Source organism: Oncorhynchus clarkii, chromosome 20, assembly GCF_045791955.1.
Source record: "Oncorhynchus clarkii lewisi isolate Uvic-CL-2024 chromosome 20, UVic_Ocla_1.0, whole genome shotgun sequence".
Classification (NCBI taxonomy): domain Eukaryota; kingdom Metazoa; phylum Chordata; class Actinopteri; order Salmoniformes; family Salmonidae; genus Oncorhynchus; species Oncorhynchus clarkii.
The window spans coordinates 40354625-40379020 of record NC_092166.1 but is presented as its reverse complement, the minus strand read 5'-3'; the positions used below and the strand labels follow the sequence as shown (position 1 = coordinate 40379020).

At 42.5% G+C, this 24396-nt stretch overlaps 1 protein-coding gene across 1 annotated transcript; it reads left to right on the top strand.

Moving 5' to 3' along the window:
- The first annotated feature begins 1872 nt into the window (after positions 1-1872).
- Positions 1873-5252, top strand: LOC139376353 (ras-related protein Rap-2b-like). Its single transcript, XM_071118789.1, has one exon. It carries the CDS (start codon positions 2169-2171, stop codon positions 2715-2717), a length of 549 nt encoding a protein of 182 aa, XP_070974890.1. The 5' UTR covers positions 1873-2168; the 3' UTR covers positions 2718-5252.
- Positions 5253-24396: the final 19144 nt, after the last annotated feature.

Genomic DNA, 24396 nt, shown 5'->3' with positions numbered 1-24396 from the left:
GGTTGTCATTTTCATTTCCAGATGATTCTACATTGTTTGTTGACACCCAGTAGGTGATCTACTGCACACGGCCAACTTTAGTTATGGTGTCTTGTGAAGCTGTTCTTGATTTTTATCAGATATTTTTTTAACCAGGAAAATAAACTGTCACAAGTTATACTTCCCATTGTGTTTAATTTCTCATGGTTATAACAACATTGCAACATCTGCATTCTTTTAAAGAAAAATAGTGTAGGTTTTCGCGTGGAATAATATAACTCTTGAAGCTCACATTAGGCCTAGAGCCTGCACAAGTGCCTAGGACAATGTGGTAAAGTACTGTTATTCCATATAAATAAATAAAAAATTGCTTGCTCGCCCCACTTTTCTAGTGGGAAAATCCGTTAAATAGTGAATACATTTTGTCTGTCCTAACCATACTATTTGTAAGAAATTTAGTATGTTTATTGGTCATAGTATGGATATAGTTAGTATGCCAAAAGTTCCCGAATGTCATACATTTGCAAAAATACAAAGTATACAAGCAGTGGACACTATTTCCTTGCTTTTGGGGCCCATAATGCAATACTTCAGAAAATGGGCGTGGCTTTAAAACATTTTCAGATTTGAAGAAAATGGCAGAAAATATGCAGCCAAAGTCCGACGAGAGCGGATACATATTTATTGCTTGAACAATGTAATAAAGTAATGCCTTTTCAAATGAGTTACATTACACGTTATGTTGTCTGACAATTTGTTAGCTACGCTAGCCTTACGAACCGCATAGCATATTATTACAGCAGTTGCTTGTATGTACCGGTATGTTTGCTAGCTACAGTCCTAACTTTAACGTAAACTCACCCCATTCCGTACAAATGTGCGCAACCGCAACATTCAAACGAGGCTACAAAGAAAACTAATGGGACTGTAGCGACTGTGTTGACTTCAAAATCGGGGGTGTGAACTACGTTTCTATTCAAGCGTTGATCGACATGGTAATGGCTCTATAGTATTGGAGAAAAGTTTTAAAAAATTGACCCTCCGTAACATCGTGACGTGTCATGTCGTAACGTACAGCACGCATAAAGCAACTATTTCTGTCTTACAATCTCTCTCCACCAGGTGTAGTACTTCTCTCATCCTTTAAAAACAAGAAATGGACAGTGACAGGGTAAGGGGGGATACCTAGTCATTTTTTGCGTCATCACTGCATGTGATCATGACTCTCAAAGCCGCTGTTTACTTCTGAAGATTCGACACAAACCTTCAAATAGGTATGTAATGACACATTATATAAACTCTTTATAGTGTTTTATTTACATTTTAGAGGCGATAAGGTGATAAGTTGGACAGATCATTTGAAAAAAATCAATTTTCCCACACAACATCTCTCGTTCTCACTATCACGCATTAGTTTCCCTTCCCCACCCGCCATTTTTAAAAAGACCCGACGGAGCTCATTTCCTTGTTGAATTATGCAGAAACGGGCAGCGTGGGGGTCATGTAATTGATTCTGTTGGAAAGGGGAGAAATTGTGCTTTACAATGGTATTGACATTACAGTTGATCTGGAAGTATTACGTTTTTGGGGTGCTAAAATAAGGTCAATTGTACGGACCAAGGCCAATATGTAGTATATACTCTTGTATGTAGTATACAGAATGTTAGTATGGATATTCGAACAGCTGATGTCTCAAATTTGCAGGGTGATGAACACATTCAGGTTTTTTTTAGTTAACTGGCGCACGCACATATTTGGGGTATATTTTGTATGCAAGCACGGTTTATAAATGAGGCCCCAGGTGACTAATATTTGCGTAGACTAATGTTTTGGGTGACTGCCCCTTTAAGAAATCACAGAACTAAGCCTTGGTTCGTGACGTTAGTTGTCTTGCGTTGAGAAACTGTGTGCAGGAAACGCCAGCCATAGAAGAGATCACGCTTTTTAACACCGTGGCACGGTACAAACAACGGAAAATGTGCAACGCGTTATATTATTAATGTTCGGAAACGGCCGCTCTCTTCGGATTTTTACCAGGACCTTCGGAGACGACCCTCGAAAGCGTTTCCGCCGAGGGATTTGACAACTCCCACCCTCGAAAGAGCTGCCTTTCTGCGGTCTGAAAACATCGGGTCGGCCAGCGGGTGGGTAGAGGATTCGTGGAGAGGGGCTGTCTGTTTTCCGAAGCCATGAGGGAGTATAAAGTGGTCGTGTTGGGCTCGGGCGGCGTGGGTAAATCTGCATTGACTGTCCAGTTTGTGACGGGATCCTTCATTGAGAAATACGACCCCACAATAGAGGATTTTTACCGAAAGGAGATCGAGGTGGACTCGTCTCCCTCTGTTCTGGAGATACTGGACACGGCGGGGACCGAACAGTTCGCCTCCATGCGAGACCTGTACATCAAAAACGGGCAGGGGTTTATTTTGGTCTACAGTCTGGTCAACCAGCAGAGCTTCCAAGACATCAAGGCGTTGAGGGATCAAATCATCCGAGTGAAAAGATACGAGCGAGTGCCCATGGTATTGGTTGGAAATAAAGTGGACTTGGAAGGCGAGAGAGAGGTCTCTTCCGGGGAAGGCAAGGTGCTGGCTCAGGAGTGGAATTGCCCGTTTATGGAAACTTCTGCCAAAAATAAAGGCTTGGTCGACGAACTGTTCGCAGAAATCGTGAGACAGATGAACTATTCCTCTTTACCTAGCGGTGGAGATCGCTGTTGTTCTTGTGTTCTTTTCTAAGAAAACATCTTTAAGTTTGCAACTGTGATTGTTATCTAGCTAAGTAAAACTCATTTAAAAAACAAGGCCTGTTTTGATAACCTGTTGATAACAAAATTATACGGCCTCTTTTTGATAATGCGACCGTCAGTATTATTGGAAAGTTATTTGCACACAACAATCGACGATGACAACAATTTATATTGAAATAGCCTAAAAAGTGTTTACATGACAAAGTACTTGAATGTTTGAGATTTAAAAAAAAAAATATCACACAGCTTTGTAATTGACACTTTTTCTGGAAACGTGCCTAACTGGGAATGTCTTATTGTAAAACCTAAGAGACGCTTTTTGTTCTGGAACTTTGGTGGGGTTTGATTACTGTTGAGTTGTACTTTTTCATGGTTTCTGGGCGGGTCCTTCTGGCCTGGAGAGGGATTAGAGGATTAGTCCCTTTGCTGAACAGGGATTGGTCACTTTTTGTGTGGATTCTGATGGGCTCAAGGACCCCCCCCCCCCCCCTCCCCTCCTCCTCCTCCATGCAAAAGCTCATGTTTGGATTTTTTGTGTCAAATAAACCCCAAACTCTGTGAACATGCACTGGTCACTGGAACTAGCTTAAACCTGAGCAACTAATTTAAAATGACTAAACATAACACATAGTCTAAACATCAAGAAATTGTGTTTTACCTGCAGAAAAAAAGTCCTACCAAGATGTGTTGTCAGGCCATGGAGTGTTGTGGGTTGCTTTTTTTGTGTTTTTCTTCAGGATTTGGTAACGTTGGTTTTAACTTCCCCTGCCCATCTCACTCTTCAATGTGCACAAACAAGGTCCTTACTGATGTGACATGGGGAGGGGAAACAGGACACCATGTCAAGTGCCTTCCTAAGAAATACACCTGTGTCTGTATGTGCCAACCAAGGAGCCCTACAATCACAACAGTACTTTACCGTTTCATTTTCATTTCAGTTGGGCTCATAGTGAAAGAGGCTTACTTCCGGGTTGTTCCGTTTGATTTCAATCACTTTTTGACCTCACTCCTTTTTGATTAGAACTCAAGTTTGTTTACGTGCACATTTGCCCATGGAAGAGGTGGTCAGAAAGTGACATTTTGGAACTGAAAGCCAAAAGATTCAGAAGATAGAGGTGCTCAAAGTTGACCAGTTTAGCATAACCCAACATACCATGAGACGTAATTTCTTCATCACTGGGAAATACAAATGGTTGAGTTTGATGTAATTTAAAAGCTTAACAGGCTTGTCAAACTATTAAAAAAACAAAAACATTTTAATGTCAATTATCTAAAACGTGTAAACTCCAATTTACATATTCTGAGGTATATGTGTTGTGCCCGCCGCCATCAGTTGAGACACAACATACTCTTAAATACAGGTTGGGTGCCATTTGAATCTTTAGAAATAGTTCCATTCTATGAATTATATCCCTTCAGACCAGTGGAATTTAGCTGGTGGTACACCATTGAAATTAACATTTTTACTTTCACAAAGATCCACTCACCGGTCCACTCACCGTTGAATGTCAACTTAATTGGGAATGTCTATTATGTATATTTCTATGATTTCAATAGGTGTCACATGGACTATTGACAGTGTAATTTCAAACAACTGATATTCTAATTCAAGTCAACATTTTTTGATATGTGGACAAATCATCTTTGTGGTACCATTTGAAAGCTGAAATTTCTGTTATTCCCATTTTAATACATTTAGCCAAAACATTACACCCACCCTGTATTCAAGAGCATGCTGTGTCTCAACCAATGGCAGGCACAATACAAACACCTCACATTATGTAAAATAGGGTCTATGCTAGTACAAAGGACACTGCCCTGTGTAGGGTGCCGTCTTTTGTATGGAACGTTACACGGGTGTCCTGACTCTCTGAGGTCATTAAAGATCCCATGGCACTTATCGTAATAGTAGGGGTGTTAACCCCGGTGTCCTGGCTAAAATTCCTAATCTGGCCCTCAAACCATCACGGTCACCTAATAATCCCCAGTTTACAATTGGCTCATTCATATGCGAAAAATGAAAAGGTTGAAGTTGATGTGTTTTTAGATAATTGAAGTTAAAATATTTTTTTTGAAAGACAAATGAAGAAATTATGAAATAGTTTGACAACCCTGTTTGTAAGATTTAAAATGTTGTTAAACCCAGCTGTTTATATTTTCCAGTGATGAAGACATGGTGTTCAAATCAAAAAGGTGTACAGTCAAAAAGTGATTTGAAATAAAATGTAATGGCCCTTTTTGTCTTTTTCAGTGAGGAAGTTGAGGTGTAGATGGAATAACAGTTATTTCAGTGCAAAGTTTGAGCTCTTTTTTTCCCCACACTGGTATTCCTTCACTGAGAGTATGAGCCCAAACAGCTTTATGTTGTGGGTTCAGCAAAAAGTAAGCCATGTTTGTTTTTATCTTAGAAATAGTTTCTTTCTGAAATGTGAATTCCTGATTTCAATTGTAATTTTGACCCCAGACAAGCCTTTTACCACCCACTTGTCTGGATTGAACAACTTTTAATACAAAAGGCATTTTATGTAAAGTTTTGGTGTGTACTCTTCATTCTGTTAGTGTGGTTGTGTGAATGCTTGTGCACACGCTACACTTGAACATGTGGGGGTGTAATCATTAGTGTGAACAGTCGCATTTTGCAACGAAAACAAGTTTTTATTGGACAAATTCAGGTAGGTCCCTCCCTGTTTCGTTCCTATGGCATCCGTTTAAAGAAACATTTTGCTACAGAATTGGCGTAATGAATACGCCTGTGGTCATTGGCATTAGGCATTGTATTTCTGATTTACTTTTGCCTCATACCTCAGGGCTAGGCCTGACTCTTAACAGACCTCTCCTTTTTCAACCCTCCACAAACCTCAACAAATAACTTAATTTCCACCCTATTTCATAAACATGTTGATCTCTTTAAATTGCTCAGACACATGAATTGCTCTTTGCTTTGTCAATGGTTGAACATAAACAATATTTTTCTGTGGTATAGTCAACCTATTAAGTAGGCTTTTTCTTCCCTCCAGCTTTTTGAGTAGAGGGCAGGCTGGGTGTTCAGTTGGAGGGCTTGTTGGTTAGGCGTACTTCCCTCTTCCCGCCACATGTTTTCTGGGTAGAGGGAGTCAGGAGGGCGCAGAGGGTACTTTCTGTGTCTGGAGCCAGGCCGAATCAGCAGCAAACAGACAGACGTTTGTGACACTGTGTGTGTGAGAGAGAGATGGAGGGACGAGTACTGGGAAACACTCAGCAGAGAGGGTGAAATCAGATGTGTGGGGGTGTTTGTGTTTGAAAGAAGCAGAGAGACTGATTTTCTGGGAAGTGCCAAGCCTGAGTGTTTGGGTATGTGTATGTCCATAAAGTGAACAGTCAAAGCTTTATCATGCTGAGTGGTTGGAGGCAAGACATTCCATAAATTAAGGTAGATGTAGCATAGTCATGGCGGAGGAAGGGAGAGAAGCTGAACTGTGGTGAAATGGAGAAGGAATTGAAAGATTATATCCTCAATACTACCAAGGATATTCTAATGTGTGTATGCGTGTATACTTTGTGGTTATTGAGTTGTGTGTGTGTGTGTGTGTGTGTATAAATATCAGATACATTTATTTATCTTGGTCTGAGAGTCCTTTAGGTGCCTTTTGGTAAACTCCAAGCGTGCTGTCATGTGTCTTTTACAGGAGTGGCTTCCGTCTGGCCATAAAGGCCTGATTGGTCCCATCTCCACAGAGGAACTCTGGAGCTCTGTCAGAGCAACCATCCGGTTCTTGGTTACGTCCCTGACCAAGGCCCTTGCTCAGTTTGTTCGGGCAGCCTGCTGTGTTCTTGGGGACCTTCAATGCTGCAGAAATGTTTTGGTACCCTTCCCCAGATCTGTACCTCGACACAATCCTGTCTCTGAGCTCTACGGACAATTCCTTTAACCTCATGGCTTGGTTTTTGCTCTTACATGCACTGTCAACTGTGGTGCCTTTCCAAACCATATCCAATCAATTGAATTTACCAAAGGTGGACTCCAATCAAGATATAAAAATATCTCAAGGATAAATAGATTCAGGATGCACCTGAGCTCAATTTCAAGTCTCATGGCAAAGGGTCTGAATACTTAATAAGGTATTTCTGTTTTTAATTTTTAATAAATCTGAAAAATGTCCAAAAACCTGTTTTCACATTGCCATTTTGGGGTATTATGTGTAGATTGAGGGAAAACATGTATTTCATACATTTTAGAATAAGGCTTTAAATGTAACAAAATGTGGAAAAAGGGAAGGGGTCTGAACACTTTCCGAATGCTCTATATTTCCGGGTCAGGCCATCTTTTAACATCCATCTGAGCAGAAAACATAAGGAACCGGTTGTAGATCACAGTCATGTCAGACAAAATGTAGAAACCACCGTAGATGATAAGACACAGTAGATGTCACACTCACAGATAACATGTCGATAAAGGTGATGTAGTTAATGAAGATGACCAAGGGGCATTATTGAGTAACTTGACCTTGTTTTACCTGAAGATGCAAGCCCAAATGCTGTTGCCAGCCAGCACAATACAGTCCACAGTTGGAGGTGTACCTGTGTACCTGTGGATGTATTTCAAGGCCTACCTTCAAACTCAGTGCCTCTTTGCTTGACATCATGGGAAAATCAAAAGAAATCAGTCAAGACCTCAGAAGAAAAGTGTAGACCTCCACAAGTCTGGTTCATCCTTGGGAGCAATTTCCAAATTCCTGAAGGTACCACGTTCACCTGTACAAACAATAGAACGCAAGTATAAACACCATGGGACTACGCAGCCGTCATACCGCTCAGGAAGGAGACGCTTTCTGTCTCCTAGAGATGAACATACTTTCGTGTGATAAAGTGAATAAAAATCAGAGAACAGGGCCTCCCGGGTGGCGCAGTGGTTAAGGGCGCTGTACTGCAGCGCCAGCTGTGCCATCAGAGTCCCTGGGTTCGCGCCCAGGCTCTGTCGTAACCGGCCGCGACCGGGAGGCCGCGACCGGGAGGGCATACTGGACTGCCGAGTCGCACTATAGGCCTGGTGCGTGGTGCCGGCACTGGAGGTACCGGGCTAGGGACACGCACCTCAGGGCGAGTGCGAGGAGTAGGAAGAGGGAGTACTGGACGATGGAGGCGCTCTGGTGGCCTGGTGCGTGGTGCAGGCACTGGTGGTACCGGGCTGGAGACACGCACCTCAGGGCGAGTGCGGGGAGCAGGCACAGGACGTAATGGGCTGTGGAGGCGTACTGGAGGTCTGGAGTGTAAAGCTGACACAACCCGACATGGCTGGATGCTCATTCTAGCTAGGCCAATGCGAGGAGCTGGAATATAGCGCACCAGGCTAGAAATGTGCACTGGAGACACCGTGCGCATCTCTGCATAACATGGTGCCTGACCAGTTACACGCTCCCCACAGTAAGCACGAGGAGTTGGCTCAGGTCTCCTACCTGACTTAGCCAATCTCCTCGTGTGTCCCCCCCAACATTTTTTTGGGGGGGCTGCCTCTCGGGCTTCTGTGCTAGCTGTGTACCCTTATATCTTCGCCGTTCCTCCATTCTCCTGTATCCCTCCTCGCACTGTTCCAAAGAATCCCATGCATCCTCTGGCAATCTCCCTGTATCGATCGACCAACTCTCAATCTCCTCCCAGGTTGTTACCCATTCGTCCTTCTCCCGGGTCCATTTCTCCATTAAGCGCTGTTCCTCCCAATCACTCTGCTTGGTCATTTTAAGGTGGGTTATTCTGTCACAATCGTCGTAAAGAGGAGACCAAAGCGCAGCGTGATTAGAATACATTCTTCTTTTAATGAATGAAGAATAAGAAGAACACTTAAACAAAAACAACAAAACGAAACGACGTGACGCTTTGACAACGAGTGCAGACACAGGCAACTACACAGACAATAACCCACAAAATACCCAAAGAAGATGGCTGCCTAAATATGGTTCCCAATCAGAGACAACGATACACACCTGCCTCTAATTGAGAACCAATCTAGTCAACCATAGACATATATAAACACCTAGATAGTAAACAACCCCAAAAACCTACAAAACCCCTAGACAGCACAAAAAACACATACATCACCCATGTCACACCCTGACCTAACCAAAACAATAAAGAAAACAAAGAATACTCAGGTCAGGGAGTGACAGGGGGTGGCAGAATCATGTTGTGGGGGTGTTTTGCTGCAGGAGGAACTGGTGCACTTCACAAAATAGATGGCATCATGAGGAAGGAAAATTGTGTGGATATATTGAAGCAACATCTCAAGACATCAGTTAAAGTTAAAGTTAAAGCTTCCAAATGGACAATGACCCCAAGCATACTTCCAAAGTTGTTGCAAAATGGCTTAAGGACAAAGTCAAGGTATTGGAGTGGCCATCACAAAGTCACAATGCTATAGAAAATGTGTGGGTAGAACTGAAAGAGCATGTCCAAGCAAGGAGGCCTACAAACCTGACTCAGTTACACCAGCTCTGCCAGGAGGAATGGGCCAAAATTCACCCAGCTTATTGTGGGAAGCTTGTTGGAAGCTTGTGGAAGGCTACCTGAAACTTCTAACCATTTAAATTCAATGCTACCAAATACTAATTGAGTGTATGTAAACTTCTGACCCACTGGGAATGTGATGAAAGAAATAAAAGCTGAAATAAATCATTCTCACTAATATTATTCTGACATTTCACATTCTTAAAATAAAGTGGTGATCCTAACTGACCTGAGACAGGGAATTTTTACTATGATTAAATGAATTGTGAAAAACTGAGTTTAAATGTATTTGGCTAAGGTGTGTGCAAACTTCCGACTTCAACTGTATATATGTATATAGTACCAGTCAAAAGTTTTGACACACATACAGTGCCTTGCGAAAGTATTCGGCCCCCTTGAACTTTGCGACCTTTTGCCACATTTCAGGCTTCAAACATAAAGATATAAAACTGTATTTTTTTGTGAAGAAGCAACAACAAGTGGGACACAGTCATGAAGTGGAACGACATTTATTGGATATTTCAAACTTTTTTAACAAATCAAAAACGGAAAAATTGGGCGTGCAAAATTATTCAGCCCCTTTACTTTCAGTGCAGCAAACTGTCTCCAGAAGTTCAGTGAGGATCTCTGAATGATCCAATGTTGACCTAAATGACTAATGATGATAAATACAATCCACCTGTGTGTAATCAAGTCTCCGTATAAATGCACCTGCACTGTGATGGTCTCAGAGGTCCGTTAAAAGCGCAGAGAGCATCATGAAGAACAAGGAACACACCAGGCAGGTCCGAGATACTGTTGTGAAGAAGTTTAAAGCCGGATTTGGATACAAAAATATTTCCCAAGCTCTAAACATCCCAAGGAGCACTGTGCAAGCGATAATATTGAAATGGAAGGAGTATCAGACCACTGCAAATCTACCAAGACCTGGCCGTCCCTCTAAACTTTCAGCTCATACAAGGAGAAGACTGATCAGAGATGCAGCCAAGAGGCCCATGATCACTCTGGATGAACTGCAGAGATCTACAGCTGAGGTGGGAGACTCTGTCCATAGGACAACAATCAGTCGTATATTGCACAAATCTGGCCTTTATGGAAGAGTGGCAAGAAGAAAGCCATTTCTTAAAGATATCCATAAAAAAGTGTCGTTTAAAGTTTGCCACAAGCCACCTGGGAGACACACCAAACAGGTGCTCTGGTCAGATGAAACCAAAATTGAACTTTTTGGCAACAATGCAAAACGTTATGTTTGGCGTAAAAGCAACACAGCTCATCACACTGAACACACCATCCCCACTGTCAAACATGGTGGTGGCAGCATCATGGTTTGGGCCTGCTTTTCTTCAGCAGGGACAGGGAAGATGGTTAAAATTGATGGGAAGATGGATGGAGCCAAATACAGGACCATTCTGGAAGAAAACCTGATGGAGTCTGCAAAAGACCTGAGACTGGGACGGAGATTTGTCTTCCAACAAGACAATGATCCAAAACATAAAGCAAAATCTACAATGGAATGGTTCAAAAATAAACATATCCAGGTGTTAGAATGTCAAAGTCCAGACCTGAATCCAATTGAGAATCTGTGGAAAGAACTGAAAACTGCTGTTCACAAATGCTCTCCATCCAACCTCACTGAGCTCGAGCTGTTTTGCAAGGAGGAATGGGAAAAAATGTCAGTCTCTCGATGTGCAAAACTGATAGAAACATACCCCTAGCGACTTACAGCTGTAATCGCAGCAAAAGGTGGCGCTACAAAGTATTAACTTAAGGGGGCTGAATAATTTTGCACGCCCAATTTTTCAGTTTTTGATTTGTTAAAAAAGTTTGAAATATCCAATAAATGTCGTTCCACTTCATGATTGTGTCCCACTTGTTGTTGATTCTTCACAAAAAAAATACAGTTTTATATCTTTATGTTTGAAGCCTGAAATGTGGCAAAAGGTCGCAAAGTTCAAGGGGGCCGTATACTTTCGCAAGGCACTGTACTCATTCTAGGGTTTTTCTTTATTTTGAATATTTTCTACCTAGTAGTGAAGACATCAAAATGATGAAATAACACATATGGAATCATGTAGCAACCAAAAAAGTGTTAAACAAATCATTATATTTTTTATATTTTTTATTCTTCAAAGTAGCCACCCTTTGTCTTGATGACAGCTTTGCACATTGGCATTCTCTCGACCAGCTCCATGAGGTAGTCACCTTTGAAACATCAAAGTCAGTCACTCATTTCAAGAACATCAAAAAACTGAAAAGTTTCTTTAAGTGCAGTCGCAAAAAAACATCAAGTGCTATGATGAAACTGGCTCTCATGAGGTCTGCCACAGGAAAGAAAGACCCATAGTTACCTCTACTGCAGAGGATAAGTTCATTAGAGTTACCAGCCTCAGAAATGGGCAATTAACTGCACCTCAGATTGCAGCCCAAATAAATGCATCAAAGTTCAAGTAACAGACACATTTCAACATCAACTGTTTAGAGGAGACTGTGTGAATCAGGCCTTCATGGTTGAATTGCTACAAAGAAACCACTACTAAAGGACATCAATAAGAAGACACTTGCTTGGGCCAAGAAACACGAGCAATGCACATTAGACCAGTGAACATCTGTCATTTGGTCTGATGAGTCCAAATTTTAGATTTTTGGATTCAACCACCATATCCTTGTGATACGCGGAGTACGTGAACGGATGATCTCTGCATGTGTGGTTCCCACCGTGAAGCATGGAGGAGGAGGTGTGATGGTGTGGGGGTGTTTTGCTGGTGACACTGTTGGTGATTTATTTAGAATGCAAGGCACACTTAACCAGCATGGCTAGCGCAGCATTCTGCATGATACGCCATCCCATCTGGTTTTCCCTTAGTAGGACAATAATTTGTTGTTCAACAGGAGAGTGACCCAAAACACACCTCCTGGCTGTGTAAGGGCTATTTGACCAAGAAGGAGAGTGATGGAGTGCTACATCAGATGACCTGGCCTGTTTACAATCACCCGACCTCAACCCAATTGAGATGGTTTGGGATGAGTTGGACCACTGAGTGAAGGAAAAGCAGCCAACAAGTGCTCAGCTTATGTGAAAAGACTGTTGGAAAAGCATTCCTCATGACGCTGGTTGAGAGAATGCCAAGAGTGTGCAAAGCTGTCATCAAGGCAAATGGTGGCTACTTTGAAGAATCTAAAATATAATTAGTTTACATTTTTTGGGGTTATTACATTATTCCATATGTGTTATTGCATAGTTTTGATGTCTTCACTATCATTCTACAATGAAGAAAATAGTAAAAATAAAGAAAAACCCTTGAATTAGAGCTGTGTCTTTACTTTTGCCTGGTACTGTATGTACAGAGCATTCGGAAAGTATTCAGATCCCTTGAATTTTTCCACATTTTGTCACGTTACAGCCTTATAATAAAATGTATTAAATTAATAATGTTTCTCATCAATCTACACACAATACCCCATAATGACGAAGTGAAAATATTATTATTTTTTGTTTTTGTTTATAATAATAATTACAATATTTTATTTAGATAAATATTTAGACCCTTTGCTATAAGACTCAAAATTGCATTCAGGTACATCCTTTCCATTGATCATCCTTGAGATGTTTCTACAACTTGATTGGAGTTGTTGTGGAATATTCTAATCACGTGAGAGAGACTGTCATTTCTTCAAACAATCATCTTTATTCAATAATTATTGAATAATCGAATCACCTTTTTTCGATTAATTGTAATAATGAGGATGGTTGAAGAGTATTGGATCGAGAGTCTAACCTTTACAAACAATGCTGGTCCTTATATAGCGGATACTAAAAATGTTTCGTCACAGTTGGTTCCACCCCTCCCATGCAGATTGGGGGGCACCATAAGCCACTTTGGGTTCATCCTGTGGTCATCTGTCTTTGGTGTTGTTTCCCAGATGCAAGAATGATTAGACACAATAAGTGTTTTGTTCTATTCCTCCAGGCTCTCTCTATCTTGGTTACACCCACCACATCTTATCTATGGAATGCCAGCTGTAGGTCTTTAGGCTCCTCTCAGTTCACATAGACACAGATGAGAAGGTACTCAAAGCTATTCGATGCATAAACAGTATTATAACATCATCTTGTCATTCTGCTCTCACAGAGTTCACCTGTGGTAAATTCAATTGATTGGACATCATTTAGAAAGGCACACACCTGTCTATATATGGTCCCCTCAGTTGACAGTGCATGTCAGAGCACAAACCATGAGGTCAAGTTTTGTCAAGAAGTTTGAAACATCCAAGACTCTTTCTAGAGCTGGCTGCCTGGCCAAACTGAGCACTCGGGGGAGAAGGGCCTTTGTCAGGGAGGTGACCAAAAATCTGATGGTTGCTCTGACAGAGCTCCAGAGTTCCTCTGTGGAGATGAGAGAACCTTCCAGAAGGAAAAAATGTCTGCAGCACTCCACCAATCAGGCCTTTTGGGTAGAGTGACCAGCTGGAAGCCACTTCTCAGTAAAAAGGCACATGACAGCCCACTTAGGATACTCATACCATGAGAAACAAGATTCTCTGGTCTGATGAAACCATGATGGAACTCTTTGGACTGAATGCCAAGCGTCACGTCTGGAGGAAACCTGGCACCATCCCTATGGTGAAGCATGGTGGTGGCAGCATTATGCTGTGGAGATGTTTTTCAGCTGCAAGGACTGGGAGACTAGTCAGGATTGAGGGAAAGATGAACGGAGCAAAGCGCAGAGAGATCCTTGATGAAAACCTGCTCCAGAGCGCTCAGGACCTCAGACTGGGGCAAAGGTTGCCCTTCCAACAGGACAATGACCCTAAGTATACAGCCAAGACAACGCAGGAGTGGCTTTGGGACAAGTCTTTAAATGTCTTGAGTGGCCCTGCCAGAGTCCGGACTTAAACCCGATTCCACATCTCTGGAGACACCTGTAAATAGCTGTGCAGCGACGCTGCCCATCCAAGCTTGAGAGGATCTGCAGAGAAAAATGGGAGAAAATCCCCAAATAGAGGTGTGCCAAGCTTGTAGCCTCTTACCCAAGACTCGAGGCTGTAATCGCAGCCAAAGGTGCTTCGACAAAGTATTGAGTAAGGGTGTGATCACTTATGTAATTGTGATTTCAGTTTTTTATTTTTTATAAATGTGCAAAATAATTATGGGGTATTATGTGTAGATTGATGAGGAAAAAACAAATTAATCAATTTTAGAATAAGGCTGTAACGTAACAAAATGTGGAAAAAGTCAAAGGTTCTGAATACTTTCCGAATGCACTGCAGATGTACACGTATTGTTTTTCTTACAATATTACATTTCAGGGATCTGTCTTCTAAAGACAACCTGCGATGCTGTTTAAGACTGTAAAATAATTGTACATTACGTTAGGTATGTCCCTGTAAACTTACAGCATTATGCTGTATTATGCAGGTGTTAGAATGGCCAAGTCAAAGTCCAGACCTGAATCCAATCGAGAATCTGTGGAAAGAACTGAAAACTGCTGTTCACAAATGCTCTCCATCCAACCTCACTGAGCTCGAGCTGTTTTGCAAGGAGGAATGGGAAAAAAATTCAGTCTCTCGATGTGCAAAACTGATAGAGACATACCCCAAGCGACTTACAGCTGTAATCGCAGCAAAAGGTGGCGCTACAAAGTATGTTAATACTTAATACTTAAGGGGGCTGAATAATTTTGCGCGCCCAATTTTTCAGTTTTTGATTTGTTAAAAAAGTTTGAAATATCCAATAAATGTCGTTCCACTTCATGATTGTGTCCCACTTGTTGTGGATTCTTCACGAAAAATACAGTTTTATATCTTTATGTTTGAAACCTGAAATGTGGCAAAAGGTCGCAAAGTTCAAGGGAGCCGAATACTTTCGCAAGGCACTGTATGTGTTTATTACATTTCCGGAGTTTTCCCCACATTCCCAGCATAAGGCGCTCGTAGATTCAGGCGCAGCTGAGAATTTTATTGACCGTTAATTTGCCTGTAGTTTAGGGATCCCCCTTGTTCCTGTGGATATGCCCTTCCCTGTGCACACCCTAGATAGTCGACCATTAGGGCCAGGGCTGATGGGGTGATTGTGCAATAAGTCTCCTGGTAGACGCAGCACTTCCCAGGAGTCACGTGTATCCTCTGTCACAGGAGGAGACGGCAGCTATGGAAACATATGTCTCCGAATCCCTGGGGCAGGGATACATTCGGCCCTCCACTTCACCTGCCTCCTTAAGTTTATTTTTTGTGAAGAAGAAGGATGGGGGTCTGCGCCCGTGTATTGACTATCGAGATATCAATCAGATTACTGTAAGGTACAGCTTCTCGCTGCCTCTCATCGGCAGTGTGATCGAGACAATGCACGGGGCGCGCTTCTTCACAAAATTGAATCTCAGGAGCGCTTACAACCTGGTGCGCTTACAACCAAGTGGAAGACGGCATTTAGTACCACCTCAGGGCACTATGAGTACCTCGTCATGCCGTACGGGTTGATGAATGCTCCATCAGTCTTCCAGGCCTTTGTTGACAAGATTTTCCGGGACCTGCAGGTTGTAGTGGTGTATATCGACGACATTCTGATATACTCCGCTACACGCGCCGAGCATGTGTCCCTGGTGCGCAGGGTGCTTGGTCGACTGTTTGAGCACGACCTGTACGTCAAGGCTGAGAAATGTATGTTCTTCCAACAGTCCAACTCCTTCCTAGGGTACCGCATTTCCACTTCAGGGGTGGAAATGGAGAGTGACCACATTTCAGCCGTGCGTAATTGGCCGACTCCCACCACGGTAAAGGAATTGCAGCGGTTTCTAGGGTTTGCCAACTACTACCGGAGGTTTATCTGGGGTTTTGGTCAGGTAGCAGCTCCCATTACCTCACTGCTGAAGGGGGGGACCTGTGCAGCTGCAGTGGTCGGCTAAGGCGGACAGGACTTTTGGTCACCTGAAGGCTCTGTTTACCTTGGCTCCCGTGCTGGTTCATCTGGATCCCTCTTTGGCGTTCACAGTGGAGGTGGACGCGTCCGACGCTGGTATAGGAGCCGTGCTCTCCCAGCGCTCGGTCACGCCACCAAAGCTCCTCCCCTGGGCTTTCTTTTCGAAGAAGCTCAGCCCGGTGGAGCGAAACTATGATGTGGGGGACCGGGAGCTGTTGGCTGTTGTCAAGGCTCTGAAGGTGTGGAGACATTGGCTTGAGGGGGCTAGACCGTGACCGTTTGATCTATTGGGCCCACACGTCACCCTCCTCTGGTTACACTGGCATCGGCCAGACAGTGCGTTGCCTTAGTGGGAAGTAGTGGTGGTCCACCTTGGTCAAGGACGTGAGGGTTTATGTTTCCTCCTGCTCTGTGTGCGCCCAGTGCAAGGCTCCCAGGCACCTTCCCAGAGGGAAGTTACAACCCCTACCCATTCCACAACGGCCGTGGTCGCACCTGTCGGTGGACTTCCTGAAGGATCTTCCTCCCTCACAGGTCAACACCACAATCCTGGTTGTTGTGGATCGGTTTTCTAAGTCCTGCCGTCTCATCCTTTTGCCCGGTCTCCCTACGGCCCAACAGACTGCGGAGGCTCTGTTCACTCACATCTTCCGGCACTACAGGGTGCCTGAGGACATAGTCTCTGATTGGGGTCCCCAGTTCACGTCCAGGGTCTGGACAGCGTTCATGGAGTAACGGGCAGGTGGAGAGAGTTAGCTAGGATGTGGGTAGGTTTCTGTGGTCATATTGCCAGGACCGGCCGGGGGAGTGGGCGGCGTTCATCCCCTGGGCAGAGATGGCCCAAAACTCACGCCGCCACTCCTCCACTAACCTCTCTCCCTTCCAGTTCCCACTGGGGTATCAGCCGGTTCTGGCACCTTGGCAGAGCCAGATCGAAGCTCCTGCGGTGGAAGAATGGTTTAAGCGCTCGGAGGAGACGTGGGATGCCGCCCATTTGCACCTGCAACGGGCCGTGAGGCTGCAGAAGGTGAGCGCAGACCTCCACTGCAGTGAGGCCCCGGTGTTCGCACCGGGGGACTGGGTCTGGTTCTCGACCCGAAACCTGCCCCTCCACCTGCCCTGCTGGAAGCTGGGTCCGCGGTTTGTGGGGCCATTCAAAGTCCTGAGGAGACTGAACAAGGTATGCTACAGGTTACAGCTTCCCCCAGATTACCTCAGGCCGGTGGTGTCTAGTCCGCTCCAGGAGTCTGAGGTGCCGGATGTTCCTCCGCTCCCTCTGGACATCAAAGGGGCCATGGCGTATGCTGTTCGAGCCATCCTGGACTTGAGGTGTCGGGCAAGGGGCCTTCAGTACCTCGTGGAGTGGGAGGGGTACGGTCCGGAGGGGGGATGCTGGGTGCCGGTGGAGGACGTCTTGGACCCTTCATTGCTGCGGGAGTTCCACCGTCTCCGTCCGGATCGCCCTGCGCCTTGTCCTCCGGGTCGTCCCCAAGGTCGGCGTCGGCGGGCTGCTGGAGCCGCGCATCAAGGGGGGGGGGGGGGGTACTGTCACGACTTCCGCCAAATTCGGTCCTCTCCTTGTTCGGGCGCCATTCGTCGGTTGACGTCACCGGCCTTCTAGCCTTCGCCTATCCACTTTTCATTTTCCATTTGTTTTGTCTTTGTCTTACACACCTGGTTTCAATTCTCCATTATTTAACCCTCTGTTCCCCCATGTTTGTTTGTGATTAATTGTTTATTGTATTGCGGTCCGTATTTGTGGCCTTGTATTTACACAACGTGTATTGTTATATTATTGAGTAAAATTGCTTTCATTACTCATATCTGCTGTCCTGCGCCTGACTCATCTCACCAGCTACACACAGACGCATTACATGAACAGACAGTTGAAATTTTTCATTGAAGTGTGTAGGCTACCACTGTAAGTTGGCCTACTGTAGTTTTATTTATTTTTCTAGTAGGCAGTGTTTTATAATGCACGCACAGTGCAGCATGTTTTAATTCAGGAAAAAGTAAATGCACAACATTATTCAATTCAAATGATCAGTTTACAGGTCCACAACAATTTGCAATTATTTTTGTCTGATATTATAAAACGGGAAACATGCGTGTGTAGGATGTGCTCCAAGTTTATAAATCTCAATATTTTGATACCTGCACAGTCTTTTCAGAAATATTGCATGCATATATTTAGTGTAAAATTTACGCAAGGTTAGAAATGAAGCCAGAGATTATGAAATATTTTGATAAAATGTTTTTGAAAAAGTAAAGCTGTAAACATTTGTGTTAAACAACATTTTTGGTTGGAAACAAGGAATGCTTTTTTCAAACAGGAACAGGTGTGCAGTGGTGAAAAAAAGTATTACATTGTCATACTTGAGTAAAAGTAAAGATGCCTTAATAGAAAAGGATTCAAGTAAAAGCGAAAGTTACCCAGTAAAATACTACTTGAGTAAAAAGTTTAAAAGTATCTAGTTTTAAATGTACTTAATTGCAGTGGTGGAAAAAGTAATCAGCTGTCATATAAAGTAAAAGTAAATGCTATGCATCAAATGTCTTATATTAAGCAAACCAGGTTTAAGGACAGACATGATTTACAAATGCAGTATTTGTGTTTAGTGAATCTGCTAGATCAGAGGCAGAAGGGATGACAATGTGTTATACTGATAGGTGCTTGAATTGGGCCATACTGCTATCCTGCCAGAGCATTCTAAATGTAACTAGTACTTTTGGGTGTCAGGGAAAATGTAGTGGATTAAAAGTACAAGTTGTCAAAATTAGTAAAGACTACTCAAGTAATACTTTCAAGCATTTTTACTTAAGCACTTTACACCACTGCAGGTGTGTGTGTGTGTGTGTGTGTGTGTGTGTGTGTGTGTGTGTGTGTGTGTGTGTGTGTGTGTGTGTGTGTGTGTGTGAGAATGTTGCTGACTCGCGTCGGAGTCGCATGACTCACAGTTTTGACAAGCGGGTCCAGACCAGACCAAATCTGAACCAATCATAAACGTCTATTGTTTCACAAATTTGGAAAGCACAGTATAAAATAGAGCACAGCACAGTAAAGAAAAGTAGAGTATAGTTCAGTTCAGCACAGTAGGGAGTACAGTATAATGTACTGTACTGTACTCTACTTTGCTCTACTGTACTGCACTGTACTCTTATTAAATACTGTGCCGTACTCTACTGAATTAAACTCAACTATACTGTACTATGTACTAATACACTGTATTGTACTGTACCATACTGCACTGTACTCTACTGGACTGTGCTGTCCAAACTTGTGAAACCTAGACATCTTTTCAACGTCTGGAAAATAAGTATTCTAGGCTAATTAAGATGCTAGTTAACACATGGCTTGACCTAGGAACTCAAAAAATAGGTTTGAAAAAGCAATCCCTTTCATCGTTTCAATAAAAAGTTATTGTTTATGGATATTCCCATCATACAACTATTTATTAAAGGTCCCGCACAGAAATCCTATTTAGTAAAAATATCCTTGCATGACCAAGCACCCCTATAATATTTTTACACTATTAAAATGCTCAGAATTGAAGAAATTGTACCTTTCTCTAATCTATCAGGAAGCTTGAAAGAACAGGCTGAGTGGGCGGGGAGCTTATATTCATGAGCTCGGCTTGACCGACAGCTCTTTGAAATACCCTTGCATTAGTTGCCAGGTAACAAGATAAACAATGGGCCACATGTCATTCTGAGCCTAAATAGTATGCCTCCAGGCGTTTTCTCTAAGGAGCTGAGCACAGACTGTCGGATATTCAGACAAACTATAGCAATACACAATTGCATTTCTATTGTTTTGTCAGTAATTATAGAATACGGTTCACCAATACACTTCTTCACAATAATTAGTAAAGCCTGAGTCACCTTAAGTTTACACATAAGGGAATGTACATGAAAACAGCATACAATAAGTGTACTGGACAATTTAATGGTGCTTCTCCATTAGCATTATAAATTAAAGTTCAGAATTGTATGCATTGATCAGACATTTATTTGATTATTTACAATAGGCCAGCATAGCCGAAATGTTGATCAACATGAACGCTTATGAGAAATAATGGTGACACATCATTAGACATAAACTTATTAGCGCTATAATTCTAATATAGGCACCCGGTGCCCTACAGTGTACAGGACGCCATTTGTAACACATATTTCCCCCCCCCGAAAGCTTGAAAAAACAATACAAAGTAACAAAATGTGATATCATGTCACGTAAAAGTTAACTACAGAGATTGATGCGGAGGGGAGGGGAGCGGGACCCATGTACCCCGTTTCAATCAAAAAGGCTTCAGTCACCGACTTGGCTTCAGTCATCCCCAAGATAGAAGCTGTAGACAAATCCAGCTATGGCCTCCTCATCCGGCCTCTCACACTGGGATGGACAGCTCGCCACATGTTTTTGAAAAGGGAAATGTTTGTTAAATGGGTATTAACTAAATATCCTTTTTTTTTTACTGTTCTGTGTTATGATGCTATCAATTCATTGAGGTAGTGATCTACTCATTCATTCTACAATGCGTTATCTGATGTTTTTGAAGTACTCAATTTGAAATACGCAATATTTGGTTGTGGACTTTTTTGTGAAACTTTTCAGTGTTTGAATTTTGAATTTTTGTGTGCCTGAAATGCTCAATTGATTTGAAATGAATAACTATAAGTTAAAGTATGCTGGGTCTGTCTTCACAGGCTTCACAGCATATCCCCCCCTTCTTTGCTTGGGAAAGCTGATTTTGTATTGTAGCAGGTGGTTGGTTGCCTGGGAAGCTGTGCAGACAGAGTAAATGTTGAATTTTCTAAAATTTCTATCATTACAGCTTGATGATTGTGGAAAGACAAAGGAGATGGAAAGTGAAATAATAATACCCCCCCATCATCAGGATTAGACCCGATGACACAAGCTACATCGACCGTAAGACAACAACACACTCAATGGAATGGCAGAATATGACTTTCAGGGGTGAATTACAAATCCTATACACACCGCAACTCCTTTTGTGGACAACATTCCTTCATGTCAGCTGTGTGCTGGCAGTTCTCAGACTCAACGTAGGGGGCTGAGGGATGGAAGAACAAAAATCATATAGTGACTATCAGGTGTGTTACAGAAAATATACTGTTCACAAGTCAAAACAATCACCTAACCCCCCCCCCCCCCCCCCCAGCCAGTTCGTGCGCATTCAGTATGTGAGTTGTTGCCCTTTGATTGTTTATGTTAATCAATTCTGCATTACATATATCACCAGTAGTACATTTAAAATGAATCCCCATCCTTTTTAATCTACAGTGATTGGTTTAATATGGCCATTTCTGTTAATGCATTCAATATTTTTACAGTCATTTATTGTGGACACGTTGTTTGCAGAGCTCACAACCTTTGCTACCCGCTGCACTATCAATTATCAGGAAATAAAAGGGTTTTTTCACAGTGACTTAGGCTATCTCCAATATTTGGGTAAAATATGTGTCCGTACAAATTAATTTCAAACAATCAAGAAAATAGTTTTTTCATGTTGCATATCCAATACTGAGTGTACCAATGCCTGATTCACACTACCGGACCAAACCAAGGAAGGGGTTTGGTATGAAACACACTCCCTTCTAGATGTACTGTGTGGTACGACCTCAAGGATTACTATAAAAGCAGGTGAAGTCACGCCTTATTTGGCAATGGTCTTGGTAAGTGGGGTGTGCCAATATTTTTTCTAGGATGCTTCCTTGACGAGACTACTAACATTACACAACATTCGAAAGGCAGTAAGGCACATTTCCACGTGACCAAATGTAGCGCTTTTGTTTACGCTTTCATACACATCTAAGTCCTTTAATGTAGATGAAAAAAAAACATGTAAGCTGTGAGAAGTGTGCGTTTATATTCGGAGCAACATCCATCATAACCAGAAACAGATGACAATGGGGGTCGTGTCAACTCGTACTTTCACAAAGCCGTTTGGACTGAACAGTGGTGCAGTCTGCTAAGACAGTTGGCTCATAGTTCAATGGCTGTAAGGTCCATTACCACATGGGGCAATTATCATTGTATTTTTCAAATCCTTTCACAGTATTCATCCCATACCCACGCACTTCTAATTCTGACAAATGAAAGCATGTTTGTGAGAGGGGTCGCCCTGGTAGTAGTTGTAGGTTTTAAAACATTACCCAAGACTAATCTGTGAGTTCATTTGACCATTGGAAGGAGCTACTGCATAAATTCTCCAATGCAGGTTGGATTGAATTGAGCACCTAATCTTCATTTTCAAGGTGATGATTAAATTCTCCCAATGGGGTAATCCAAATTACACCGCAAGTGGCAATAGATGTCAGCAACTCACCGCAGTGAGCTAACTGTCCAAACAATATATATATGCTTGCAATGCACATACTTTTATTATCAGAGCATGGCAGTGGACTTCTGGTAAGTATGCTTTATGCCCTGTACACATTGTGATGTATTTCATTACACCGTACATCATCTTCACGGAGTCTTGTCCTGCCACTGAACAGTTTCAGACAGTCCAGAATAGATGTTTGGCTTATATCGAAATGTGTTGAAAGTGTGTAACTCAAAATGTTTTTTAATACTCCCCTCACAGACCATAGGCCATTTACATTTATGTGAAATTAGTTACCCCTTATACTAACCATGGTAGAGCATCCTACTGGAATCTAAATAGCTCCTTATTGAATAACCATATAGTTCAGTTTGAGGTTAAAGATCTACTTTCACACTTATGGGAAAGGGCTTGTGCAAAAAAAGTCTTATTGCAATAGCTGGGAGCACTTTAAATGACCTTATATGGTAATACTCTTGCTTAGACCGGAAGAGCTGAGGAGGAAAAGGTGGTAATAGCTTCCTCTTTCTCAAAAACCTCCAGCTGGCCTTTCAGGGGAGGAGAAGATGGAACTGATTGAGTTACAAAATTAACTGGATGATGATACACTGAGGGTACAAAACATTAAGAACACCTGCTCTTCCAATGACAGACTGACCAGGTGAATCCAGGTGAAAGCTACATTCCTTTATTGATGTGCCTTGCTAAATCCACTTCCATCAGTGTAGATGAAGGGGAGGACACTGGTTAAAGAAGGCATTTTAAGTCTTGAGATAATTGAGACATTGATTTTGTATGTGTGCTATTCAGAGGGTGAATGGGCAAGACAAAATATTTAAGTACCTTTGAACGGGGTATGTCAAGGACTGTGTCAAGAACTGCAACGTTGCTGGGGTTTTCATTTCCATGTCTATCAAGAATGGTCCACCCCCCAAAGGACATCCAGCCAACTTGACAACTGTGGGAAGCATTGGAGTCAACATGGGTCAGCATCCCTGGGAAACGCTTTTGACACCTTGTAGAGTCCATGCCCTGACAAATTGAGGCTGTTCTGAGGGCAAAACGGGGTGCAACTCAATATTAGGAAGGTGTTCCTAACGTTTTGTACACTCAGTGTATAGATAAAAGCAGAAGGAGCCTTTATTAGATACAGGGAAAACTGGCTTGAGGAGGCAGAACAAAATTCATACTATTTCTTTAGACTTGAGAAATTTTACTGGAATGGAATCAACGGAACGGAGTCAACATGTGGTTTCCATATGTTTGATGTGTTCAATACCGTTCCATGAATGCCATTCTAACCAATACTGTTACGTTTGTCGAATGGAGGAGACCAAGGCGCAGCGTGATATGAATACACATTCTATATTTAATGAAGAAAGAACACTAAACAAACCTACAACGCAACAAACGAGACGCTATATATAAACAGTGCAGACACAGGCAATTACACATAGACAATAACCCACGAAATACTCAAAGAGTATGGCTGCCTAAATATGGTTCCCAATCAGAGACAACGATAAACACCTGCCTCTAATTGAGAACCAATCTAGGCAACCATAGACATACATGAACACCTAGATGGTAAACAACCCCATAAACCTACAAAACCCATAGACAGTACAAAAAAAACATACATCACCCATGTCACACCCTGACCGAACCAAAACAATAAAGAAACCAAAGAATACTAAGGTGACAAATACAATGAGCCTGTCCTCCTATAGCTCCTCCCTCCAGCCTCCTCTGGAATCCACAGATATATTTTTTGACTCACTGAATACTGTTAATTTTACCATTGATACAGACTATGAACAGTGTGATGAAACCATCATTGTTGAAGAGATTATAGAGTTTATCAAACATCTAAAGAACAATAAATCCCCAGGTATTGATGGAATTACGTCAGAATTTTACAAGTTATT